General features: G+C 39.8%; 2 protein-coding genes across 2 annotated transcripts in view; both read left to right on the top strand.

Moving 5' to 3' along the window:
* LOC306815006 (serine/threonine-protein kinase PAK 3-like) overlaps positions 1–16,897 on the top strand; it is a gene marked incomplete at its 5' end in the record, with an annotated part of 37,006 nt that overhangs the window by 9,330 nt on the left and 10,779 nt on the right. The window contains 2 exons of the mRNA XM_079331575.1: positions 13,776–13,839; positions 14,460–14,508. Of these exons, the coding sequence (XP_079187701.1) occupies positions 13,776–13,839; positions 14,460–14,508 (113 nt within the window). The remainder of the gene's footprint in view (positions 1–13,775; positions 13,840–14,459; positions 14,509–16,897) is intronic.
* LOC306814997 (serine/threonine-protein kinase PAK 1-like) lies at positions 14,813–16,657 on the top strand (the record flags this gene model as incomplete). Its single annotated transcript, XM_079331566.1, has 4 exons — positions 14,813–14,937; positions 15,197–15,314; positions 16,060–16,159; positions 16,443–16,657. The coding sequence occupies 4 exons, from the start codon at positions 14,813–14,815 to the stop codon at positions 16,655–16,657; spliced, it is 558 nt and encodes a 185-aa protein (XP_079187692.1).

Genomic DNA, 16,897 nt, shown 5'->3' with positions numbered 1-16,897 from the left:
TCCACTCACAGGGAAAGATATTTTGGATCCTAAACATTAGCTACACTTACTGCTCATTTGGACAAACAATCAAAGCATGCAGAAATCAAAACAGCGGGTTGTTTATTACGTGCCATCTGCCACCAACATGACATAAACTTGGACAGCATGATCCATTACTGTTTGTGCAACAATGGCATGGAAGTGTTTACTGGCAGCAAGCTTTTATTGAGAAAGTGAGTTTATTTTTCAATTGTTCGAAGAAGATACCAATTTGTTTATATAATATCTTGGGCAAATATTGTCAATCGAGTGCCTGAAGTCCTATTCACCTGGAAAATCTAATTTATTACAAGAACAGAAAAAACTTATACAGCAGCATGACCATTATGCTTCTTCAAAGTTAAAAAAACATGCCTGCAGTAAAAAACACCATACTGATTTAAGCACTGCTGTCAACATTTGCTTCTTTTAGGCCCTAAGAACCAATAGACTCTTACAGGGAAGCAGATCTGGGTTTTACAGACAGGCAGAGCTCCCGCTACTGAATATTCACAGTAAGGTCCCCAGAAACTTTTACCATGTTTCATATTTTTCAATTTGAAAGAATCCACTGCTTATATTGAAGCCTCCTTTCTCCCAGAAATTCAATCTATCAATAAAAATAGAACATCAGCACAAAAAGCCCCACAACCATTAAAACCCTACCAACAAGAGAAAACCACCCCTTTGGAACTAAACTGACTTTCACTTCTGACTTTCCCTTAAGTGTTCAGTAAATTAAGATATGACTATCCACCTGAAAATCATTATCCACCAATATTTTTTGTAACCACAAAATAATATTATTCACAGAAAACTAAGTGAAACTAAGTTGGAAACATCTATAACTAACCATCTCTGTCGCAGCCTCCTTTCTCTTAATTGCATGGGTATTTTGCTTCTAGGGTAAGCAAATGACACAAAGGAATCAAGTTTGACAGTTAATTGTTGTTACATCAGTAAATTATTCATTTCTTTTAGCTGCTTTTTCCATCTGCTTGAACAGTAAAATGAAAACTAGTTAGCCTTAGGAGTCTATGCTATACTGACAGTAGGGGAAAAAGGAAAGAAATAGAGTAGAAATAACACTGGATTGAGAGATACTGAAAATTAAGAGATCTGTTTCAGAGACCTACTGATGTTGACACACAGCCTACAATATTATGGTGAACTATCTTTATTCCTCTAAGAGCAAAGAGGATAGCACATCACACATTTACAGTAATAAGTGTTTCTCAAGTCTAAGGAATTTGGACAAAACTTAAAAGAACGTCATTGATGTTTCTGATATGCAACAAAAAAACCCTCAAGCAATTAAAGACTTATTACATTTCTTTCCAAATTACATAATATCAAATTTCACTTCCATACCTGATATCTTTCTACTGTCCTTTCAGGCAATCAGTGACTGCAGGAGAGGACACAGTCTTAAGTTGCACCAGGGAAATTCTAGGCTAGAGATCAGGAAAAATTCCATAAAGAAAAGAGTGGCTGGGCATTGGAATGGTCTGCCCAAGGAGGTACTGGGGTCACTGTCCCTGGAAGTGTTTAAAAGAAGACTGGACATGGCTCTCAGTGCATTGGTTTAGTTGATATGATGGAAGGAGCAGCAGAGACAGTGTGTGATGAACAGGAACAGCCCATCCCCCTGTTCCCCTCCACTGTTGGGGTGGAGGAGGTAAAGTGAGGTGAATGAAGCTGACCTGAGGAACAAGGGAGAGGTGGTGGGAAGCTGCTTGGAGTTTCAGTTTTACTTCTTGTTATTCCACTCTGTACTGTTGGGCAATAAATTAATTTACTCCAGGTCCAGTCTGTTTTGGCCATGATAGCAATTGTGAGTGACCTCTCCCTGTTCTTATTTGAACTCATAAACCTTTGGTTGTGTTTTCTCTCCCCTGTTCAGCTGAGGAGCAGAGTGATAGAGCAGCTTTGGTGAGCACTTGTCATCCAGCCAAGATCGACCCACCAAAGCCTACAATTAGGCATATTTAATCCTATCTAAGTAGTTGTCTATTAGTTGTCCTAATCTGGTATGTTTCAGTAGCAAGTAGACTGATTTGGTATCCATTCTGTAGATTCAAATGCATATTCATGACCGCAAAAACCTGGGAAAGCAAAGATATTCTATGGAGAGGATCCAAACAAAATTAGAAGTAAAATTGCATGACTCATTAACTTCAGGCAATGCCAAATCCTCCTCAGCAGAATGATTTCTCTTCCAAAATCTTTATATGTTATGTTTTCTTACTCTTCACAAGGCTTTCGGTTTTATGAATAAATGTTTTCCAAACCACAAACAGATGCATTTAACTACAAGCTTTTTCTTATGAAAGCTAAAGAAAACCATTATAAATTAGTTTAACCAAAGAAAAGTAAGCTACAGAAAAACAAACATTTCTCCTGCTACAACAGTTCAGATGCTGTGTTTAGGTCTGATCAAGTTGTTCAGTCAGAGAAAATCTTTTACATTAAGAATAATGAAAATAATCAATAGTCCAGGTACGTCATGGGTTCCTTAAGTTTTTGAACCTTAAATCCCTGTCATCTCTGGAAATCGCCCATCATTTTTTAAGCATTAAAATACTAGAGATGTAAGGTGTTCCCTGAATGAAGATGAACTGAAGCCTGCCTTGAAGACTAGGTGGATACACATATATGCATGATCTTGATGACCACTACATGGGTTTTGTATTAAAAATGCCTACAAGAGAAGAAAATAAGTATAAGAAGATAGTAACCATACTCACATTATATAAAAAACATGGCTTAAGCTCAATCAAAAACAGGTTCACATTTGTATTTAATAATGCTGAAATCACTGAGGGCCTGCAGCTCTATTTTTAGATTCCAAGATTTTCTTTCAGACTACTTTAACCTTGAGGGGAAACGGTATAAGAATATTCAGGGCTTGGTAATTTGGACAATTTAATTAGTAATAAAGAAATAACTATAAAACTAATAACAATAAATACAAGATATTTAATTAAGCCTCAAGTTCAATATTTATTCATAACAAGTTCCATTTTCCTAAAATAAATGGTGATTTATTTTCTGAAGTAGCAGCACACAAATAACATTTCAGTACACAAATGCAATTATTGCTTAATAAGTTCTCTTCATTTAAAAAAACCAAAACTGTCAAGAACCCCACCAAATCTAGTCTGAGTCAAATTTTCATTGGAATTTTTTCTACCTGTGAATAGCAAATACTTTAGCAAAATATTACAGTCAGGCCTTCCAAATCTCACTACTGTAAATTGTTCCAACTTAAACACATTTAAAACACAATAAAACCCAGCAAGTATAATCTAAATCATACACCTACCAGTCTTCTTCCCACCAGCCTTGAAGTCTTAAAGTTACCATGGTAACAAATTCTATATTTCCACAAATTGGAAGAGCCAGTTCAAAACAAAACTAAAAGAAAATTAACTCATTACTATGTCTTATTCAACATGTTAAGAAGGCTATGGCTAACTAGCCTTTAAACAGTAATAGTGAGAGTGGCACTTTAATTAATTAATTAATCAATTAATTAGCCAGGGATCCAAAGTAAAATGGTTTTCAAGAAAGAAAGAAAGAAACAGAAATGAGCTACAGTGTTTCATTCAAATAAGCATTTTTTACAGTGCATTTACAATATGCCATTGTACCTGTTAATATTGCCACTAAAACACAAATTATCCTGTGACCTAGGTGGCAGAGCTGCTGGCTGAAGCTTTAGATTCAAGCAGTGTTTACTCAAAGTGGGGCCGACATCAGAGAATTACAGAGATTTAATCTCTAACAGCTTTGGTTTCCTATCTATAAAACGGGGATGGCATAGCTTGTAAGTACAGATAATAGTTGGGAAAAGGACTGCTTAACGTTTATCTGCATGTCATAAAACGTCATACAATTGCCATATTGTGCTGTGCTTCTATTCCACGATGTTTATCTGTGGCCTTGGGCAACACAAAGCAGCTGGAACCCCCAAGGTCGTCTCTCATGCCCATAGAGGTGAACAGATGCATCTCCTGATACCTGCTTTATAACAAGGTCCAAAACATTTCAGACTATACAAGTAGTACATAGTGTACTACTTTACAGACCTAAAAGTATATGAAAAATTCAAACACAAAGCCTGAAAGCCAAAACATGCACAAATGGGGATCAGTTATTCCTGCTTGACCTAAGTTTATAAGATTTCTACCACTGGATAAATTATTCCTGGAAAATACTTGCTACTGAGGAAGTCCTTTTCATACCCATAAGGTACAAAAATTATCAGAAAGGGCTCTGATATAAAATCTGCTTGCAGAATCTCCTGCCTTTAAGAAACATATCCAACACTGAGGTGCATCATCATCTTCCTGCTCAGTCAGAAATCTCATTTGGGCTGGAAGGGCCCTCCAAGATCATCATAAATGTTTGAACCCCCCTTGCCACAAGGAGGAACACCTCCCACTAGACCAAGTTGCTCAAAGCCTGATCTAGTGGAATTTATCCTAGGAATTACCATCATTCATTTTAACCTTTTTTTAATCACTGTATTGATCTTACACAGTGAGTCCTCTGAGAATGCCAACAATGTGACAGTCCAGTGACACCACGTGAATTCCTGTCAGCTATAAACCACTTCCTAAACACTCTCAACAATGAAGTACATCAGATTGTTATTGCGTTTAAGATAACCCAAAGATAAACACAAATACAAAGTTTTTCCCCCTTTATTTCAGTTGCTATTTCTAAGAGATCTTTGAAACATGGCAAGCCATCTACCAGGAATTTTGAACTTGTGCAGTAAAAAGCCACATCAACCGAAAAAGTTTAAGTTAGGAGTTGACAAGGAGTCAACAGATCTTTGGAATGCATTACAGTGCTAGCCTGTCTGCACCAGGAAAAAAAAAAAAAAAAAAGCCATCTTGTTTCTACATCCATTTTTTCCTTACTATTCTTTACTTCTCACAGTAGAAAAACACTCTAATAAAACAAATGTTTTCTTCTGCCTCAGTGCTTAAACAGTAAGCCTACAAAAGCAAATATCTAAAGAATCTGTACATCCTTATCTGTACATTCTTTACTTAAAATAAAGTGCATAAATATTGCAGAGATTTAATTTGTTTACCTTAATTGTGTATTAGGTGTAAACTAACTTTTTCCAGTTCTCAAAAATAGGTATAGCTTAAAGGGGAGGTGTTAAATCCTCAATGTTGCTCTTCCATGCTCTTTCAGTGCATTCTAATTCTAGAAATTCAAACTCTTTTAAGCCTGATGTAAAATCTAGGTTTTTTTTTTCCTTTGTTCTAAAAAATATTCCTCAGAGGAAAATCAAGAAGATGTATACTACTTTTGCTATAAAAAATACAAATAGAGAAAAAATATATTTTTGGCTATATAAATACCAACTACAATAGTAAATTTCATCAAATTTCCTGGGACTGTTGGCCCAGCATAAACATTCAGTTTTCTTATTTAGAGTATGTTTCAGTGTTTTCAGATGAAAAAAACTAGGTGTCTGTGTGGATTTAAGACATCCATCTAATTTCAGACGAGGTACTGCCTCTGGTCATTAAAGAAAATTCACAACAGAGCTGATAAATAAAAGCATTTATCATAATAAAAGAGAAAAAGTTTTAGATACTAAAGGAAAGGGGCAAGAGAGGGCAACTGTGAATTGTGTTTCTCAAGAGATACAGCAAGATGCTGATTAAATACGATCATCTAAACCAAAAAATAACTTTACTTCTCTCCCAGGTAAAAGAATACACAGTAACCATAAATAACAAAAAAACAACCAAGCAAACAAAAAAACCCCCCAGTCTCTGTTTCAATCATCTTAGGTCCTTAAGTCTTTGAAGGACCTCTGCATTGTTCTTCTCAAACCCATCTTTCTTCCAAGGTGTGTAAAATTGCAGTCTCCCTCAGGCTGGTGACTGAACATGTGTTTTTCCCTACATCTTCTGTCACGCAGAAAAAAAATAATAACATCTTCCATGATATTTGCTTTTATAAAGTTTACAGTTTGTAAAGTGTTAGTGAATTTTGAAACTTTTTTTTTCACACAGTAGTAGGGTATGCACACATTTGACACAACTTCTAATGTGACATGCTCTAGCAATTCAAGTAATTCATATAAAATTCATATGCCTATTATCTGCATCTGCAATTGATTTACTTTTCAGAAATCAGTATACACAAAACTCTAAAATTTTGGTTTTGTAATTTTAGAATGAAAGTTAACATAGTTTTAACAGAAAAAATCTTTGCAAATTTTGGACTCCAGTCTTGATGTTACCTCAAACTAATCTTCATGCACAGTGTCATTACCACCTTGCAATTTCCTAGTGTTTCTTGAAAGCTTCTTTGCCTTTGCTTCAAACTCAGTTACTGCTGATCCCCAAATACTTAGTACAAATAATCCTTCTTTCCTGTATAGGAAATAGAAAAATACCATGTTCCCTAAATAATGTGCATTTTGTCTTTAAGCAGAAATTGAAAAACAGTTTGGTTTCTCATTAATATAATAACTTGGACTAAAAGCATTTTATTTTTTCACCTGTGTTCTCTTAATGTCAGAATTTCTCCTCACACAGCCTCTTGAACACTAACCTTGTTTGTAAAGTGCAGATTATTTCTTACAGAATCCACTAATACTTTCCTTATGCATATCCCTAGAAATATGTAGCACTGTAACTTAGACAATGTTGTGTTGCCTTGTTCTTCAGTTCAAGGCATGTTTTCTTATGTTCCATAACATGGTAAAGATTAATATGCAAGTTTTAACCAAAGTCTTCTTACATCTTGCATAAGTAAAATATTGCATATATTTTATAATATCTCTCATAATACTCTCACCTGTTACAAATGAAAAAAAACAACATTTAGATAAATCCAAGGTTTTAATTTTCTGTGATATTTCTGCCTCTGTCAAAATTTTGGATATGAAATATATTTTTACAGTCTTACATACAGTCTGAAAACTTCACTCAAGTGAACTTCTGTAGATTTCCATTTTCTGAAAACTGGCATTTTATTTAGGCTAATTTTAAACTAAGTAACTTCCAGCCATATCCCTGTTTTTCACTTGACATAAGGAACTTCAAGCCACACATGGGTAATACCACAGACTGTAACATCTCCCAATCCCTCGGACATGAGACAGCAATCAAAGAGAGCATTAGCATCAAGGAGCATTTTCACAGACCACAAGTGGCTGAACCACCACATCTCTGAGCACAGCTGACAGCCTGCCCTTATTTAAAGAAGCATTAGCAATGCTTTCCAACAATAGGCCCAAGTCTATTCCACTTCTTTTCCACTGCTATATAAAGGGAGAGATCCCATATTCAGCTGGCTGTGCAGGTCTTCTTAGCACATCTGAGATTGCCAATCAGAGCACAAGACAAAGATCAGCCAGGGTTCCCCAGTGTCATACTCCTGGTGTCATGTCATTAATTGCTGCAGAAACCATTTTATAAGCATTTAAATTGTGCCTACGGAGAAAATTGAAGCAGTGTCTCTTCTTCAAGTCTGCTTTCTGCTACCATAATACTTGCTTTAAAATTAAATCCTCGCAGAAAGACCTTCCACATTTAAAATTTTCTTCCTTAGAAAAACATCCACTAAACTTAGAACTCACATACACACATTTTTAAAACCACTAGAAATATAATACAATTGGAGAAGAAATTGAGCTAAAAATTTCTGTTGGGAAGTATAAGACCATAAAGTCTAACAAACACAAATAATATCCTGCAGTTATGACTGAACTGACTTTTTTTGCTGTTGTCCATTGAAATATTTAACCAGCTCCAGATTATTACCTTTGCCTTTTTATTAATCTTATCTACAGTGTCATGTTCCCAGACTACTACAAACATTGCATAAAGTGTTTTCTTTGTAGTAAATAAGCTCTATTTGGTTACCTAGGTGGAACATAGACTATTTTCTATTAAACAAATACAAAATTAAACATCTGAAAATGAAAACCTTAGGGGGAAAAAAAAGACAACTGAGGTTTGCTGCTAGAATATATTCTTTACATTTAAACATTCATACTCTCCCATCAAATTTTCAAGCAATTATAATAAAAAATATTTAGCGTAATTTAATTTTAAATCTTATGCTAATTGTCAGTAACCTTTGAACCTTGGAAACAGTGCTACCATCCACATGGCAAATGTAATTACGGAATTTGATTTCCTATATGTTGTAAGCAGTGAAACTGCTTTAATTGACACTGATATATATTTGCAATAACTTTTGTGTAAATTAAAAATCAATGCCAATATTAGCTCCCTGGATCCTATTTTTATCAGACTGCTTGTTTCTTTAGAATTGGAGATACACAAGAGCAAATTTTTGCAGAATGTACAATATATATTTTAAATCCCAGTGTAGTTTTCATGCATGCCATTTATTTTGAAAGCTTGAATATCTCGCACTTATGTACACACAAATAAGGACAAATCCCTTCAGATCTAGCCTGCCTTCAGGAGATTTTGCTTCCAGCTGATTTTTGATTGATTGTCAAGCATGCTTCACCATGACTAAGTGGGATATCATTGCATTATCTGGTATCATTGCTCCAGTGCATTGTAGATACCCAAAACAGGGTTACAAAAGAAACTAAAAGTAGAATTATTCATTTTGATTAGTTTGGGTTTTTTTCCAAATTTATAGGTATTCTAGATTTTAAGCCTTTCAATCCTGTTGTGCATTCAAAGATATTCTTGGCAAAGATTGCTAACATTGCTCTCCTTTTATCATTTTCCTTTGTCTCCATACTCTTTGTTTAAATGTTGGAAAGCAAACTATAAATACAAACATATAAAATGTATTTAAAACTTTATACCAGGAAAGGTATCTTTGTTCAGCATAAACAAAAACATTCAGCCATCTGGATGCAAGCACTGATTAAGAATTCAGGTAAATTTCTGACAAGGCTTTGAAATAGTCACGATAGCTGCTGTGGGGAGTGGAGGGAAGGTGGTCTTTGTGGTATGAGCCCTCAAAACCAGTGTTCTGGATTGAGAAAAGTATTTTTCTATTGTCATAAAAACCACAACAACATACAATTTTTCCCAAAATAATAAAACTGCTAACAGTATATTTTGAAAGTACCATATTACCCACATAAGCTATATATTAAATAAAGATGGACTGAGGAACAATGAGGAGAGTAAGACTCGAAGGTCTTACTCTCAGACACAGCACAGGGCCACATCTGATCTCACAGTGGCTTATCCTGCTGTGACTGCACAGACTTCATTAAGCCTCATCCTTTATACAAACACAAATGCATACATAAATAGAAAGCAAAGATTGCACAGATTTTACAGTGGGGGGCGGGGGGAAGTGGGAGGTGCAGAATCTGGATCAGGAAGCACCCAGCTACCGCTCCAGTTCTGTTTTCAAAGGCTGTTTGTTCACATTGTACTCCTTAGCAAGGAAGCCAATTTACATCATAGCTGCAGAGCAGCAAAAACTGTGCAGTATTGTTGAATACCAGGGAAATTTTGCCTCTCAAAGAAATAACATTTTTAACACGTAATTGAAACTCAATGTGATGTAAATTAGGAATTTATATATACCAGCCCCTTGTAATAATTTCAGCTGAAGCAGAGGACTCTCTTCTTTCGTGTGTCCTTTCCTAGCAGTACTAGTCAGATGTCAGGATGTACCTGATGAACCACCAGGATTTACACTCCAGAGAAAGAATCACCACCAGTCCTCTCACTCCAAGTTCTTTGCAGCAAACTACATTTGGGAAAAAGGAAAAATAGGGAAAAATCAAACAGCTTCAAAATATACTTAACTTTTTTATCTCACAGAAATATGCACATTTTTGTGATCAGTGAAATAATCCATATTAAAAATAAAAGAATGAGAAGAAAAATTCCATAAGGTAGATTTTGTGAATGCCACGGAGTCCTAGCACACTCATTGTACCTGTAGTTATACTTTACTTAGAAAACAAACCATCGACCTGTAAATTGCTTCTGATGTAGCCTAAAAGCACTTTATAATATTAAAGCTTATTGATGCCTGTAAGACCCTCTTACCTACAGCTATTTCAAACGCAGTGAAATAATGCAACACTAATCACTAAGACTTTTATTCCATAATAGATGTTTTTCTCACTAAATCAATTCAAAGGCTAATTGGGGTGGAAGGTGGCTATCTCTAGTGGTTATAAATACATTTGCATTGCTATCAATCTTTCTCCCGGCTGATGCGTAGCGAGGCTGAGGCGGGTGTCACCGCGTATCCAATACTGCCATCCAGTGGCACTGCGGCGGGAATGGCAGCGAGGAAGGATTCCCATCAGCAGCTCTGCCTTTGTCCTGCGGGGACAGCTCCAGCTTCTCCAGCTCCAGCTGCCCGAGCTCCCCAAACCCGACCCATCCCCTGCTGCCAGAGCTGAAACAGAGCCACACACAGCCCACCACAGCTCAAAACAGACAAGCCTCTCCTCAAGGAACAGAAAGACCAGGAAAGGTTATGGATTCCTCCCTTCAGTGCCTCTTGGACCAAAGCCTGTATCTATCGCATATTCCAAATTGCTTCAAACATCCATAAACATAAGTATGTTTTATCCTCCAGCCCAGCAAGAAGTCTCTTGCTACTTTTTAAAATAAACTTCCTCATACGCACACACACACAAAAAAAAAAGCCCCCATAATTCCCAATCACCTGTACTTTTACCAGGTACATAATTTAAGGTATTATTTAAACTCCACAGGTTTGGGGTGTCAGAGAAATAGAAGCCACATTTACTTTAAAAAAAACCAAAACAACAAGCCAGAATATGTCTGAATATAGCTATCCTTAGAGAAACTTAAATAAACATTTTTGGGCTGAAGAATGTTAAAAAAACATTCTTACAGCATTTGCCTAATGAGAAATATGGAGATATGTGATAGAAAGCATCTGGTTTTCCACCAGAGAAGTTATTGGAGGAAAGAGCTGTTTTATTTACTTGGTCTGTCTGTGAAATAGTGAGATTATCCAAGACAGCTCAGCAGTGCTTTTCTCTGTGCATCATTTCTGTGTGGACAGCTTACAATGAAGTGTATCTTCCCCTTTCAAGACAGGAGGCTCTAAATCAACTATTTTGCATACACCCGCAAATTTTACCCATCACCAGCCAGACTGCTACAAACATTACCCACAGAAGGATCATACATAGTCAATGGCAAACATATAATAAGCAAGGAGCCAATACAACATTTATGAAGCTGCATTATTACTAGATGCTCTCTAGAGTTTTACAACCAGAAACTTGAAGTAGCCAGTTGCTGTTTGTTAGCAGACTGCATTAAGTGAACCAGCTATTATGATTGCAGAATTTTGCTTTCATGTGCCTAATGTTGTAGTAAACAGCTCGTAAACTGTAAGTTATGGTATTAAGGCAATGGGCAAAAGCCTCACATTCTGTTATTACTGAGATTTTGTGCATATAGTGTCAGAAGACAGTATTTCCTCTGAAATACTAATGCTGCAGCATCGTACTTTACCCTGCAAGTAAAGACAAGACAAGCCTTTATGTCAATGAATATACTGCCTAAAATGAGTACAGAAATAGAAATGGAAGCCTAAGGGAAAATAGCATCACAAAATGAACAAAATAAAGGTAGAATTAACTACAAACACATAAGCATATGGGGAGTTAATTGCACTTTATCTAGCTGCAGTGAGAGTTTACATTGCTGTTTAAAAGGAAATAGAAGGCATACTTGTGAGATGATAAAAATATATTTTAAAAGCTTTCTCAAGACTTAAATCAAGAATACACGTTGGGAAAAAAAGGTCCAGAATAAAACTTCACTTTTGAAAGCCTATGGCTATACAGTGAGTGAACACTACAAAGATCAAACTCTCTACAAATGTGGTGCATATGTTCTAGCATTAATATTTTTTCTTTAATGTGTTCAGAGATCACAACTGATGTCACACTGACATTTTTAATTTCTGCCTTGAGGACTTTTAAACAGAGATGCATATAATTAGAAAGCAACTGGACAGACTACAACTTCTCATTTAGTATCTGCTCAGAAATCACAAGCTTCACTGATTATTGAAAGTTCCAAAGCAAGACAATTTGAGATAAATCTATCTGTTTTTCATGGTGTAAGCAGAAATAAAAAAATTAGAAACTATGTGCAGACAAGGTATGCCAGATGTCAAAATAAGTTCTCAGAAGAAAAAGGATAGGAATTGTCCTATGAGATTATTTTCCTTGACATTGTGAAATAGTGCAACACATTCTGAACAGCAATTAAAACCACCAACAACCACTAAAAAACACACACACATAAACCAAAAAAAGCCAGCCAAACAAGAACAAAAAACCACAAAGCCCAGAATATAAAATAAACATTAAAAAGTATTCAGAACTGTATATCAGGAAACATTAATGTGCCAGAGCAATCAAGACTACAGTCAAAACCTGTACATTTAACTAATGCTGTAGCTGTTTCTTAATTTCTTTACTACTGCCATGCCACAAAAATAGAGGGGACATGTGTAAAATAAGACCCTTGGACTATGACCAACTAAAGTTGTTCAGTTTAGGTAAGCTTAGGTAAGTTTAAAAAAAGTTCTAGTAACATCAGCAACATTACAAGCAGAGAGAGATGATTTAGAACCATCAAAACTATTCCAGTTAAGGGGTAGTATTTGATGATCTTCCATTTCTGAGTATCAGCCTCTGAAGTTCTCCAATTATTGCGTAGAATTATCAGCTACTTCCTACATTTATTTTCATATCACTCATTTCCTACATGTGGTAATGCACATTTTCAGAAGTTAAAAACCCCAAACCAACAAAAACAAAATGACAAAAAAAATCCCAATCAAAAAACAAAACCAACAACAAAAAATTCACCCCCTGACATTAAAAAAAAACTCACAAAAAAAAAACCAACAAACTAAATTAGAAATTCCAACAAACCAAAACTAAGTTCTCGAAAAGCTCTGTTTGAAAGTTTATTTAATTCTTCCTACATATTGAACTCTTGTAGAAGGATTAGCAGCAAACCTTCCCATTCATCTAGTTGCCAAAAGAGGTACTTGCCAATACACAAAGAAATCAGGCAATTTGATCAAACTAAAAATAACACTCAGTGAGACTATTAAACTGGTAAGTATTGCTTATGACTGAGAATGTTCCTGAACTATGTAATACTATCTCCCTGCAGAACCTGTGCCTGTGCTCTGATGCGGCGACAGAGCGCTGGGGCTGCTCCTGGTGCCCCTGAGGGCAGCTGGGACTGCCTTGGCTCTGCCTGGGCTGCCTTCTCTGCCAAAGACAAAAGCAGAGAGGATTGTTTCTGCTTGAGCAGAAGGCTGGCCCCTAGCTTGTGACCAGGGCCCAGGCAGCTGTCTCACCCCAGCTGTTTTCTGCCTGTGGGTTTTACTCCTCCTTTGGCTCAGACACTTTTTGCTACTAAGTGGCTCTGCTAGTGAGAGTTGATGTGACCAGAGAGGCTGCCAAGGCCTTGCCTTTGCTCTGAGGGCCCAGTTCTTAAAGGCCCGTCCTTTTGGCTTATCTCATGAGATGCTGTGCTTGAAACAAACAAAACCCTTCTTGGAAAGGCCAGCTGCTGAAAGGTGGAGAAGATTGCCCTCCCACCTGCTGATCTCAGCAGCTGCAAGCCAAGTGACTGCAAAGGTCCCAGAGCTCGCCACAGTGGGGCTGCACTTGGGATCATGTGTGGAGTGGCCTCCGTGCATGACAGTGAGTGCCTTGCACTGCTTTTGTCTTTCAGGGAGCGTTGTGAGTCTGGGCCAGCCGAGGCAGAGATACACGGCATTTGAAGAACTCGGACGTGGGTAAGTGTGACGCCTGCTCCTTCTACAAAAGTGTGGGCCACGTCTTTGGCTGGTGCAATATCAAGCGTGAAGTCAGGCAAGCTCCAAACACGGTCAAACTCAGCCTTTCCCTCCTGCCACCTCTCAGGACTGCTGAGTCAGGGCAGTCCAAAGGCATCATCAAAGACAATTGGGTGCCGGCCATGTCCTGTTTGCGCAAGGAGCAGAGCTGGAAGATCTCCTGCCTCTGCAGCTTTATGGCCTAGAAGAGCACCTTGGCACCCAAGAATTACCAGATTCTCAAACACAGTGCTTGGAATATGATTTTTCTCTACAGTTTTACATGTGCATGCATGCAAACCCACACATGGGTACAGCTGCCCTTAGGTTTGGAACAGATCTAACTGGGCGTGTGCCTTGGAGATTTGCAGCAGCCCTTGGTCTTTGTGTTGGAGCTGATTTTGCTCTTGCACACCCTGCCCTCCATGGCACAGGCTGGCGGGCTGATGAGTTACGGGCTGAAGAGACTCTGCAGTCAGGCATTTTCTAGAGTGGCCAGGCAGCCTGGGGACGTCTTCTGCCTGGGCTTGCTTTCACTGCCACAGACTGAAGGGCTTTCTCTGCTGCCATTTTCTTTCCAGGGGATTTGGAGCTGTTTATAAAGCCCTCGATGCCAGCACAGGACAGCAGGTAAAGTGTTGACACCCCCGGCAGATTTTGCAGCTCTGGAGCGCTTTCCCTTTCACTGCTGTCAGCTCAGCCTGCAGCTTTGGGTGGCCGCTCCATGTCTGCAGAAGAGGCTGTTGCTCTGAAGCACAGTCTTGGTTCGGAGTGCAGAATGCACTGGGGACAGGCTGTGCTGCTTCTCCTAAGCTCTGCTGTCCAGTACTGGGGCAGTTTGGCACAGCTCACTGTGTCATTGCACAAGAACTTGCTCCGTGAGATCTCCCTGAGATCTCGGGCAAGGAGTGACTTCTCAAGTTAGTGGTCTTCAATGTCCTTTCAGGTGGCCATCAAGATCATGAGCCTTCAGGAGGAGACATTGGAGGAGCTAGCTGTCAATGAAATCCTGGCCATGAGGGACAACAGGAACGCAAATATTGTCACCTACTTCGACAGGTTGGGCTGCTGTCATGTTGCTGTTCCTTTAGATTGGGCAAGGCAGAAGAGAGACAGCCCTTTGGTGCATGCCAGAAAAGGGAGCTGCCGGTGATTTCTGTAGTCATTGCCTGGGCACGACAGGAGGTGGCACTCGGCGTGCAATGATCTCTTGTGGCACACGTAGCTTGGAGAGCAGGTGCAAAAGGCTGGCTCAGGCCCTGGGGTGAGCGAGCTGTGGCCATTGCTCTCTGGCCATGCTCTGGTTTTCTTCTTCCAGCTACCTGGTGGATGGGGAACTCTGGCTGGCCATGGAGTTCATGGACGGCGGCACGTTGTCGGATGTGCTGAGGGCAGTGTACCTGGAGGAAGGACAGATCGGCGCTGTCTGTCGGGAGGTGAGGGATGCCGCTTGTGCTTGCCCTGGCCTGCCCAGCATGGCCCTTGTCAGTTGGTGGGAAGGAACTGCAGAGATTTCTTGCTCACGCCTTTCTTTTGGAGATTCTGTCACATCACAGAGAAGAAGAAGAAGGACCATCTGCAATGAGCTGCCTGCCGGTTTCCCTGCACTCCCTGGGCTCTGTTCTTGCACGCTGGCATACTGTCTGTCTGGTGCTCAGGCTCACTCACTTCCTTGCTTTCACTTCTATTGTCTTGTCAGCTTTTTTTCTCAACCTCTACACAGATCCTGTCTGGCTCTCCTGCATTCCTTGCCCCTCTAAGCAGGCTTGCAGGTGTCAAATTTTCAAGCTCAGGGCAATGGAGATGTCCTCAGCCTCAAAGGAGAGCGTTTCAGCCAGATGCCATTGGATTCTGGACACAGGTCTAATGTGTCTGCTTCCCCCTCTGCTACCACAGGGCTCTCAAGAATATCTTTGCCATGACTCCTCTTAGCCAAAGTGCATGTGGTTTTTCCTGAAAGCAGGAAGGGCTTTAGGAATCTCAGATGCATTCCAAGGAGACAGAACATTTCAAAGAGTGTTGAAGCAGCACCTTCTTTCCCTTTCTCTTTTCTCACCGTTATGTTGCTCCCTGCCTCTCAACTCCATGACAGAGCTGTCAGTCTCGTGGAGACCTTTCCTTTTCTCTAGGTTGGAATCAGGTGCTGAACTTTTCCCCTTGCCTCTGTCCTTTCTCTCTCAGTGCCTGCAAGGACTGCGTTTCCTTCATTCACGCCAAGTCATCCACAGAGACGTCAAAAGCGGCAACGTTCTTGTGGGCATGGACGGATCTGTCAAGTTGGGTGCGTATCCCTGGGCAAGTGCAGCGTTGACAGCATGTGCTCTGGGGCAGCTTTTGGGTGACTATCAGTTGCCCAGAAGTGCTGCTGGGCCAGTGTGTGGAAGGTGGGAATGTTTCTGTGGCAGCCAATGCCTTATTTCTCTGGCTCCGGCCCCGTGGGAGCAGAGCACAGCTGCTTTTGCAGCCGGCTGCAGCGTGGTGCCTTGTCAGGCGTGGGGTGGGCAAGGCTTTTGCCTGGTTTGGCAGGGGAAGCTGCCTTTGACAGACTCTGTTTTTCTCCTCAGCTGACTTTGGCCTCTGTGCTCAGCTCAGCCGCGAGCGCAGCAAGCGCAGCTCCAGGGTGGGCACTCCCAGCTGGATGGCACCGCAGGTGGTGAGAGGAGAAGCCTACGGCCCCAAAGTGGACATCTGGTCGCTGGGGATCATGGGGCTGGAAATGGTGGAAGGGGAAGCTCCTTACCAGAGGGAAGCCCGTCTGAGGGTAAGGTGCAGCTTCTAAAGGGGCTGCTTCTAAAGGGCTGAGAGCTCTTGTGGCTAGGAAAGCAGCAGCTGCAGTGTCCTCTTCCATTTCTTGTAGGTTTTTGAACTTATAGAAAGGAACGGGCCCCCCAAACTGCAGAACCCCAGGCTCCACTCGGCTCTCCTGCGCGACTTCCTGCGGTGCTGCCTGCAGGCAGACGAGGACAGGCGCTGGTCTGCCCAGGAACTGCTGCAGGTGAGAAAAAGCAAAGCGGCCAAA

This window comes from Erithacus rubecula (assembly GCF_903797595.1).
Source record: "Erithacus rubecula genome assembly, contig: SUPER_Z_unloc_5, whole genome shotgun sequence".
Taxonomy (NCBI): domain Eukaryota; kingdom Metazoa; phylum Chordata; class Aves; order Passeriformes; family Muscicapidae; genus Erithacus; species Erithacus rubecula.
Note: the sequence above shows the minus strand (reverse complement) of the source record. Positions and strands in the feature narration are given on the sequence as shown.